The sequence below is a fragment of the Ixodes scapularis genome, unplaced genomic scaffold (genome assembly GCF_016920785.2).
Source record: "Ixodes scapularis isolate PalLabHiFi unplaced genomic scaffold, ASM1692078v2 PGA_scaffold5__190_contigs__length_132052651, whole genome shotgun sequence".
Lineage (NCBI taxonomy): Eukaryota > Metazoa > Arthropoda > Arachnida > Ixodida > Ixodidae > Ixodes > Ixodes scapularis.
The window spans coordinates 52,085,003-52,094,709 of record NW_024609880.1 but is presented as its reverse complement, the minus strand read 5'-3'; the positions used below and the strand labels follow the sequence as shown (position 1 = coordinate 52,094,709).

Genomic DNA, 9,707 nt, shown 5'->3' with positions numbered 1-9,707 from the left:
TTCGAACATTGCTTTTGAGCATGCCAACCGTCGTACATTTATCATTCAAACGAATACGTTCTTTCTATTTATTGTTTTCACACTCCTTTATTGTCTCGGCTAGAATATTTGTGCAAATATTGATTGAAAAATATCGGTAACTTTCTAAATCTGACGGGCAAAACCATATCCGGTTTTACCCGTCATCCATTGTTCTATATATGAGTCCTCGTATTAGTTAATTTTACTCGGACAAACAACATTAGGAGCACGTGGATTATGTATTACTTTCAAAAATTAACGAGCAACAACCTGTGCTTCATTGAGGGCAATTCAACTTCAGTACACATTGCGAAACAAAATTGGGTTGTGTGTATGTTTATACAGCCTAGAACCTGGTCTGCCTCAGCGGGCGACGAGACTCTTAGCGGTAGATAAGGAATTTAGCCAGTGCAGTACAACCACTAGCCTAGGGTTTTTAACGTGCATCACGCAGTAGTGATACACGACCGCGCTCCGGTACGATGCTCATCCAGATCGAAACGGGCAGAGGGGAAACGGGGGTGGGGATATAACCCAGGATCCTGAGTTCTGCAGCGCGAGCTTCTGCATCACGTAACCAATGATCGAACGATCCTGTTGGTAATAAATGTTAAACATTAGAGACAAAAAAGCAAGACTTACGGTGTAATCTATCTTCACATTTATATTAGTCTTTTAGGAGCATCTTTCGTTACCAGTGTGACGCAAGCCTCAGTTTTTGTTTTTGTTTTGTTTTTCGAAAACGTTTTTCAGTTACTGCGTTGATTCTCGCCAAGCAAGTGTTCGACGAGATTCAACAAACTGGACATTTGACCAATTCATCTTGACTCTGGCAATAGAATGTTAATTGCTTATCATGAGCACAAATAAAAATATTAGCGAGCCTGTAAACTAAACTCGTGATGTTTAGGTCTACAGTTCGAGCGCTCAGTGTCGCCAAGCTTTAACTCGTTAACCTGTTCAAAAACCCATTTTTGATATTTTTTTTTCTCTAGGGGGGTGAATGAGCATTCGGCGCGCGGCAGAACATAGCGACGTCATGCCGTTAGTACAGCCGTAGTTCTATAATTATAAAAGCAGACGGTAAGAATTAAAATAAAAAAAGGAAAATAAAAAGAGAGCATTTGTAGAGATCGAGTCGTGCACAGATACAGGAATCGGAGGCAACTCTTGCTTGCTGTGTAGCCTGACCAAGCCCGCAAAAGCTGCTCTGTCCAGAGGGCTCACATTTCTCTAGTTTCACGGACTTGCATTGAAATGTTACACGATGGTGTCTAGAACACGTATCTGACTGGTGTATTTACCGCGTCCTAAAATGTGGTTCCTCGATTTCTACGTGATGGCGTCATAGAAGTATCATGCTGTCGCGGGTCGCGATCCTGGCGGTGGCAGAGCAGCGGTGCTGGGTGTGGAAGACACCTGTTGTAAGTTTGAACTCTGACTCGGAGCTCGGGAGGGCAAGAAACAGAAAAACCGACAACGAGATAGCGATAAATCTCACGCGGTACGGCGCAGCGTAAAAACGTAAACAGACAAGACGAGAAATAAGCACACACAAAGAAAAAACACCGAGCACGAGGAAAGCACGTTCATGCTCGGGTAACCTCGACTGGCACCTGACGGACTGAGCTTTGCCCGCGGCCTCACGTCATGTTTACACCAGCTCGGGCGAACATGAGCAAGACGAGATGTCTGCCGCCGCCATCAACCATCTGGGGGTGCGAAAAGCGGACCGGGAAAGAAGCGGAATTTGAGACGTCGGTCGGAAGAGAGAGAAGGAAGACGCGAGCAACAGCAACAGCCCGGTGTGGGAACAAGAGAGATCGAAAAGGAACGCCACGAAAGACGCCACGCAAAAGAACTCTTCTGTGTTTAACGAAGCTTGAGTTGTAGATTTAGACTAATTCGTATTGGGTTAAACCTTGCGGTTGTCATTAAACAACAACACCTGTTCTGCTGCAAGTCGCTTCAGTTTCACAGCTGCCGGGAGCTTTGGCATCCAGGAATTGAGACGCCGCGAGAACAGCGACACAAGCGTTCGCTCACATTTTTTGACGGGACTTTGAGTACCGACCGCCAGGATCGCGATATCCGCCAGCTTGACACGCCAGCCTCTGTATCACCATTTGTTGCCACTCGGTCCAGGAGTTTACATTGGATGCGTGCGCGATATAAGACGTTAAACACACCCGTCGAGGACGCGTTTCAGGCACCGTTGTTTTACCTCACGCTTCTGAGAAATCAGACAGTTAACAACCAGAGCACGATGCACGCCAACAACGACGACTCCCTGACTACACTGAAGCCGGAACTCTACGTGGCCTCTAACCAGATACAGTGGGGTGTAAATCTCAAGGCGCTTGAAAACTTCCAGAAGTCGTTCGGTCGGGACGAAAAAGGAGAACAGCAATACCTCGATCTGGGCTGTGGCACGGGTGACTTTACACGCGAGGGCCTGCTTCCCCGCTGTCTTCCATGCCGAAGGATTGTCGCTGTCGACGTCTCCAGGGACATGGTGGAGTACGCCAGGAGTCACTTCGCCCATCCCAAGATTACATACGACGTCCTCGACGTTGTTGCAGATGACGTGTCCGATTTCGTGGAGCGGCACGGTCAGTTCGACAGTGTCTTCTCTTTCTTCTGTCTAAACTGGGTGAGGAATCAAGAGAAGGCGCTCAAGAACATCGCGCTTCTGATGAAACCCGGCGGCAATTGTCTGCTCCTCTTCTGCGCCTCTACGCCACTGATGCGATGCCACCAGGAGCTTTCTCGGATGAAGCGTTGGGAGAAATACGCGCACGTGAGCAATGCCGACGGTTTTCTTCACGCGAAGTTTATTTCAGACGCGTGAAACTAAAGACCTAAAGAGACGTTTGTGTTCAAGCGCTATGCGTTCTGTTGCGGCAGGCAGACTCGAAGCGCTGTGAAGAGAATTTTCGCCAAGCTTATACACTTGCGCTGACACGCATCCGAATGCAGTCAAGAGCCAGTAAGAACGCGCTATCATCGTTGGGGGCTCCCCAACAGCAAGCGAAATACACGGCAGCATAATGGCGCCCGGCGACAGCGTCAAGGTGCCCGAAATTGGGACGATCCACCCGCTGCTTCTGTCGAGCTTGAATCATCGCAACCCTAGAATAATATCGTGGTCCCGCGTCCCCACCGCTCAAACTAAAGTATAGATTCCGTCCCCGTTTGTGGGATAAATGCGCGTCGATCACGCTGACGCGCGGTGCGGGTGACCACGTGATCCTGCCTTTTTTTCTCGGCTTCTGGTTGATGTACCCGTAACGCGACTCTCTGGAAAGGTGGGCCAGGTTTTACTCTCTCGCATCGCGCAGCGGAGCGCTGTGCGACCGCGCGCTTCGTATACTGCGAGCAGCTGCTTCTTGCCGCAAGGACGCCGTTCCGCACTCAAACGCGTTCATCCGCAAATGTGTGTATGTGCCTTGACGGTGGTTTCCAACGCGTTACACGCACAACACGCGTACGTGCTCCCGGGTTTTTCAGAATACTCGATACAAGTTTATATTTATTCAGAGGTAGGTTGTATGAAAAGTGTACGATTGAACGAGAACTTTTTCGACAGAAAAGTGCCTTGTTGGGAGAAAGTTAAATTAAAAAAAGGAGGTATATCTCCAACCAAACTCCCAAAAAGGTACTGCCCAACGTTACAAAACCTGCTCGGATTCTTCATTAGGGGTGACTAAATCACGTGGAGCTGCAGCAGCTTTCATCTTCCTCTTAGTTGCTTATAACTCTACATTTCTTGCACTTTTTATAAACATGGCTTCTTGTTCACTGCCCCCGTCAGGTGGCGGAATCCATGGACGTAAACCGATGGCAAAGCACCCAGGGACCCGTTTATGTTTCCTGGCGTGTGCTGCATGTGCCAAGACTCCAAGAAGAAATTTTTTTGAGTATATGGGTCAGCTTCAATCACGAGCGCGTTCGAGAAATCGATCGGATGGTCGTGGGCATCGCAGTGTTCCGCGACGGCGCTACGCTCGTGATCGAGCTTGCTCACGTCTTCCTTGTGCTGTGCGATGCATTGCGGAAACTTTTTCCTCTCGCCGATGTAAGTAGCGGGACACTTTGCACATGAAATGTTATAGACCACGCCATGTGCTCTCTCGCTTGAGAAGAGGCTATCTTTGGGTCGCGGCATGAAGCGTCCCAATGTCGACTCAGGCTTCTACGCGCCTCGGAGACCTTTTTTCAGCAGACATGCCAGTGCTTCACTGGCACACACTGTGAAGCACTGGCTTTTTCTTTTAATAATAATATTTTTATTGCAAATGAACATAACGTATGTTAATTCTGACCTGCCTAAGCCACATTGGGCTTGACTGGCAGCGTCTTAAAATCAGTGAAACCATGCCGTTTGCAAAAGGAAATATGTAAAATAAAATCCACACAAAAAATCAGAATAACAAAAGCAAACTAGTGAGCACTTTACAATCTAAAATTTCTCAGGGCTTTCTTGAGCTTGTATTTTGTTCTTAAATTTAGAACACTAGAAGGTAGTTTGCTCATAAATGCTGGTACATAGTAACTCCGAGCTCTTTTTCCAAATCTTGTCGACATCGAGGTATCCGGTAACGCCCTTTGGGTCTATGAATACGAGAAGGTACATATGGAACTTTAAATTGACTATCCCAAAAATGCCTCTGAACAACAGTTTCCATCAATAGCGAGTTACAATCAGGCAAATGCAGTGCTTTAAACACATCAATGTCCTTACCAAGGCATAAATCATAGGAAATTATACTTTAGCAAAGAACGCAGAATCGAATTAATTCTAATTTGCCAACGCAGAGCAGAATGACCATACACGGTAATACCGTAACGGAGCACACTGTAAACAAGAGCATGTAAAACAATCTTTCTAACGGATAGTGGCATAAAATATCTCGTGTTGTATAGCAAACAAGACACTGCACGAATTTTCTTACACACATGAGCAAGATGAGTGTTCAAGGTTAGGTCACTGTCAAAGAATAGGTCAAGATATTTTATAGAAGATATATGCTGTATAGGCTCACATGCACATGATAGGCACCTAGACGTATGTAATCGTAAAGAGCAGGTCATATTAACTTTTTTCAAAGGGTTGTGGAAACATATTAGCTGCGTTTTGGATGCATTAACTTTAATTAAATTAGCTTCAAACCAGTCCATAGTTTTAATTGCCGCAGTTTGCAAAGACGAAAAGGCATCTGAATAATTGGACGCTCTAGATAAAATAACGGTGTCGTCAGCATATTGAAATAGTGAAATTAGTACCACCATGGAGAGGTCATTAACATAAAGATTATATAACAGTGGACTTAAAACCGAGCCCTGGGGGACACCCGCTTTGATTGAAAAGAATCTGCTTTGATACCCTCCAAATGAAACACATTGACGCCTATCCTGTAGAAAGTTTTCCAGTAAATTTAAAAAAAGAACCTCGAAAGCCTAACTTTGAAAGCTTTGTTATCAAATCGTGATGGTTAACACTGTCAAATGCCTTGCGCACATCAAGGAACATTGCGCAGAAACCGAGCCCTGGGGGACACCCTCTTTGATTGAAAAGAATCTGCTTTGATACCCTCCAAATGAAACACATTGACGCCTATCCTGTAGAAAGTTTTCCAGTAAATTTAAAAAAAAGAACCTCGAAAGCCTAACTTTGAAGGCTTTGTTATCAAATCGTGATGGTTAACACTGTCAAATGCCTTGCGCACATCAAGGAACATTGCGCAGGCAACTTGATTCCGTTCAAAAGATAAATTCAGCATGTGAGAAAAGTCCCCAAGGAGCATTTGAGTACCTCGGCCTTGTGTGAATCCGTACTGATAAGGAGATAGTAAACTGTGTTTATCTAGAAAGCTATTCATAGTTATCGACATACGTTTTTCCAGGATTTTAGCAAAGCAAGGCAGAATGGAAATAGGTCGATAATGTTCTACGTTATTTCGTGCGCCTCCCTTGAATAATGGAATCACCAAAGCTGTTTTCATTGCTAATGGAATGATAACATTAGATATTATGTGATTAAAAATCGAAAGTAGAACAACCCCAATCCCTTCAAAGTTTCTGCGCAAGTCATTAACTGAAATACCGTCGATACCTGGAGATTTATTGGGCTTAAGGCTAAAATGGATTGACCTAAGCTCTTCTTCAGAGAGAAGAGGAAGATAAGCCGAGTCTAAGACACTTTTGTTTAAGGTACATGACACTGGGTGTTGCCCTGCAATACCTGATAGTTGAGAGAAAAAATTGTTAAATTCATTAGCAATACTCTGTCCATCAGTAGAGAATTGCGAAAGAAGGTAGCTATCATTGCTTTTAGTGCACTTCTTCGTACCATGGAGATCGTTGTTGAGCGACCAAGTTTTTTTTTTATATCAGAACGAGCGTCCTTAAATTTATTTCTCAAGTGCATGCGTTTGGCCTGACGAATCATGGCATTAACCTTATTTCTGTATTACTTAAATTGCAATCGTAGCATAGTGTTACCGGGGGAGCGTTTTGACTGTGCCCATAAAAGATCTTTTTCTTTGATGGCTGCCAATATTTCTGAAGACATCCATTTCTGGTCTATGTTACGATGTCTAATTTTTACAGTGCGTGTAGCCGCCTCTTTATAAAGGTTAAACTGAGCTACAAACTGTTCATAACCGTCAGCTGGAGATGTAGTTAGAAGAAAAGTATTCCAATCATGTTGCTCCACAAGTTTATCGAAGTGCCTGGGATCAACTATTGACAACTCCCTCACAGCGCCAACATAAGTCAACGGCTTAGGTATCTGTGTTAATGAACAACAGACAAAATAATGATCAGCAAGTTTCGCTTCAATAATTGCAGACTGGATTACTATGTTCTGAGCTCGTACGTTTATATGATCAATGTTAGATACGACCAACTGGCCAGAGATAAATTCCTCCCGTGTTGCCTTCTGAATTGTTGGTTTTAGGCCCCATTTAGACAAAACATCAAGATAGTCTGCGACTATGGTCACTGTGGGACAAAGTACGTCGATATTAATATCGCCGTTTACACATACAAGCTCTTCAGATGAAAGAGAGGACAAAGCTAAATCTAATTCGGCCAGAAATAACCGTGCATTACAGCACGGGGGACGATAGATTGAGAAAAGGACCAGGGATAACAAAAGAGTGCTTAAGTGCAGCGTAACTACTTCTGCCTGTTGGAATGAGAATTTTAACTCGGCCACCGACCAACTATTTTTTATAAACACAACGACACCGCCTCCTCTTCCCATTGGACGAGTACAAGAGAACAACTGATAGCCTGGTATTTTATACTTAGTGAAACTGTCCGAAGAAATGTTAATCTCGGTCAGTACAAAATCATCAAAACAATAGCAAAAAGGGAAGATTAATGCGAGAAAATGGTCCCAGTATTTCCGGATGCTTCGGATATTAACATGGGTAATACGAAAAGTATTACCTTTGAAACTTGTAAAAATGTTTTGTACTTCTGAAAAGGAAACAAAAGTATGATAGTCATCACAGTCCATAATCAGACGGTCCTCTCTAGATCCAATATCCTTTTAGTTTATCAGTTCAAGATCGTGTTCACAGCTGATGCGCACTGGGGTTGCCTCATCTTGCCGCTTGGCAAAGATCTTGCCATTTCGAATCCAAACATACTTGAATCTTTTCTTCTTTCCCCGTGTTCGAGCCTTCCAGAACAGGTTTCGGTTGATTTGGGTGAGATTCTCGTTAAAATAAAGCTGGGGTAGAGTTCTCGCTTGTGCGAGTTCGCGCAGACCGCCACGTGCTTTCATCCATATCTCTCGTGCAGCTGATGACAAAAATCGAACCAAAATCGGGGAGATCTTATCCTTTTTGCTTGGGAGCCTGTGGACAGCCACTATGTCAGAAGGTTGAAAAGATGTGATTGACAGTTTGTCTGCGAGGTTGAAGACGGATTTTTTTTAGGTCTTCATTGGTTGACACCGGCATGCCATGGATTTCTAAATTAGGCAGGCGGTTGTACTGTTTAGCGTCGTTTAACTCGACCTGTAGATGGGAGATGCATGCAGCGTTCTCAGACACAACATTTTTCAGTTGAGTCATTTCTGCTTTCAGGTCTTTTATTTCCTTTTTACTTGTTGTCATTTCGACAAGTAGCTGGTCATATTGGCCTGAGTTGAACTCCACGGAGGTCTTCAGCTCGTTCACAGTTGCCTTAATTTCTTCGAATGTTGTTTTTGAGGTCAACAGGTCATTGGCTTGAGATGGTAGTCCAAGGAGACTATCTACTTTGTCCTTAAGTGAAAGAAGTTGATCCAGCTTTTTGTTCACTTCAGCAAATTGAGCTGACAGGTTCGCAATATCCAACTGCGAGGAGACCTTATCAGGGACCGATGATTCCCGTCCGTCTTTCGCGCGACATGACCGACAGCGCCATTTTTTCTCTTTTCTTAGTTCCCATAACCTGGAACGTAGACTCCGCCACACCTGAGCAAGGAGTGGCATCAGCCAGTGCTTCACAGGCTGATGGGCGCGATGGGACCAGACTGCGTGTGTTGTGATGACTTTTTGTTGTGGCACGTGCGACCTTTGCGACGGGCGAAACGCTCAACAAAACTGTTGCTGTAGTCATTTTTCTTGAGATCATCAACGATGCTCTGATTTTATTTATTTTTATTTATTTATCTATCAATACTACCTGGCCCAAAGGACCGTGGTAGGAGAAGCACAGAAATCTAAAAAAATAAGAAGACTACGATTGAACACCAGGGATAATGTGGCCCATAACATTATGCAAAAAATATAAATAGCACCCAGCATACAAAACAATAAATATGAATAAGACAGACTGAATTGGTCACATCAGCGTGCAGAAATTAGGCCTAAAACATTACGCAATATTTATAGCACCCAGCATACAAAACAACAACCATTAACAAGTCATCTAAGCATGAGAAAAATTAATTTCAATCTATTTTGAAAAGAAGACAGTTGATTTATTGATAAAATAGTCAATAGAGTCTGAATTGGTAGCATCAGCGGGCAGCTTGTTTCATTCAACAATGGTCCTAGGGAAAAAGGAGTACTTGAAGGTGTCCAATCGCATTTGATAGTCAAGTACTGAACGTGCATGAGATGATCTGGTGTTTAACCTGCCCGAAAATGTAATATATCTGGAAATGTCGATATTTAATTTACCCTGAATCATTAAGAATAGCATCTTTAATCTATCTATCCGCGCTCTTTTGCTTAATGTTAGCAGGTTAGCTTGTTGCAACATTTCTGAAGGGGAGCTTCGCGTTTCATATTTGTTGTAAACAAACCGTATTGCTTTCCTTTGTACACCTTCTAGTTTATTAATATTATTTTAGTGAACGGGTCATAGACAACATTTGCATATTCTAAGATTGGCCTTAATATCGTTTCATAGTTTAATAAACTGTAAGTTTTGTGCTGGTGGACGAGTGCTTCAAGAGACGTTTCAAGGCCCAAAGCCGCTGGATCGCATTTGTATTAAAGTAATAAATGTGTTGTCCCATGATAGATTATTAATAAGATATAACCCCAAATACTTATATTCTTCGACACGTTGAATAGGTTGACCATCAATGCAATAGGAAAACTCCAGAGGACACTTTTTCCGCGTAATGAACATTAAAATAGTTTTTGAGGTATTCAGCTTCATTTGCCATTCCCGAC

At 43.6% G+C, this 9,707-nt stretch overlaps 1 protein-coding gene across 1 annotated transcript; it reads left to right on the top strand.

Annotated features, from left to right (window-relative positions):
• The first annotated feature begins 2,287 nt into the window (after positions 1-2,287).
• LOC8030853 (juvenile hormone acid O-methyltransferase) lies at positions 2,288-2,872 on the top strand. The gene has a single exon (XM_002403142.5). It carries the CDS (start codon positions 2,288-2,290, stop codon positions 2,870-2,872), a length of 585 nt encoding a protein of 194 aa, XP_002403186.5.
• The last annotated feature ends 6,835 nt before the right edge of the window (positions 2,873-9,707 follow it).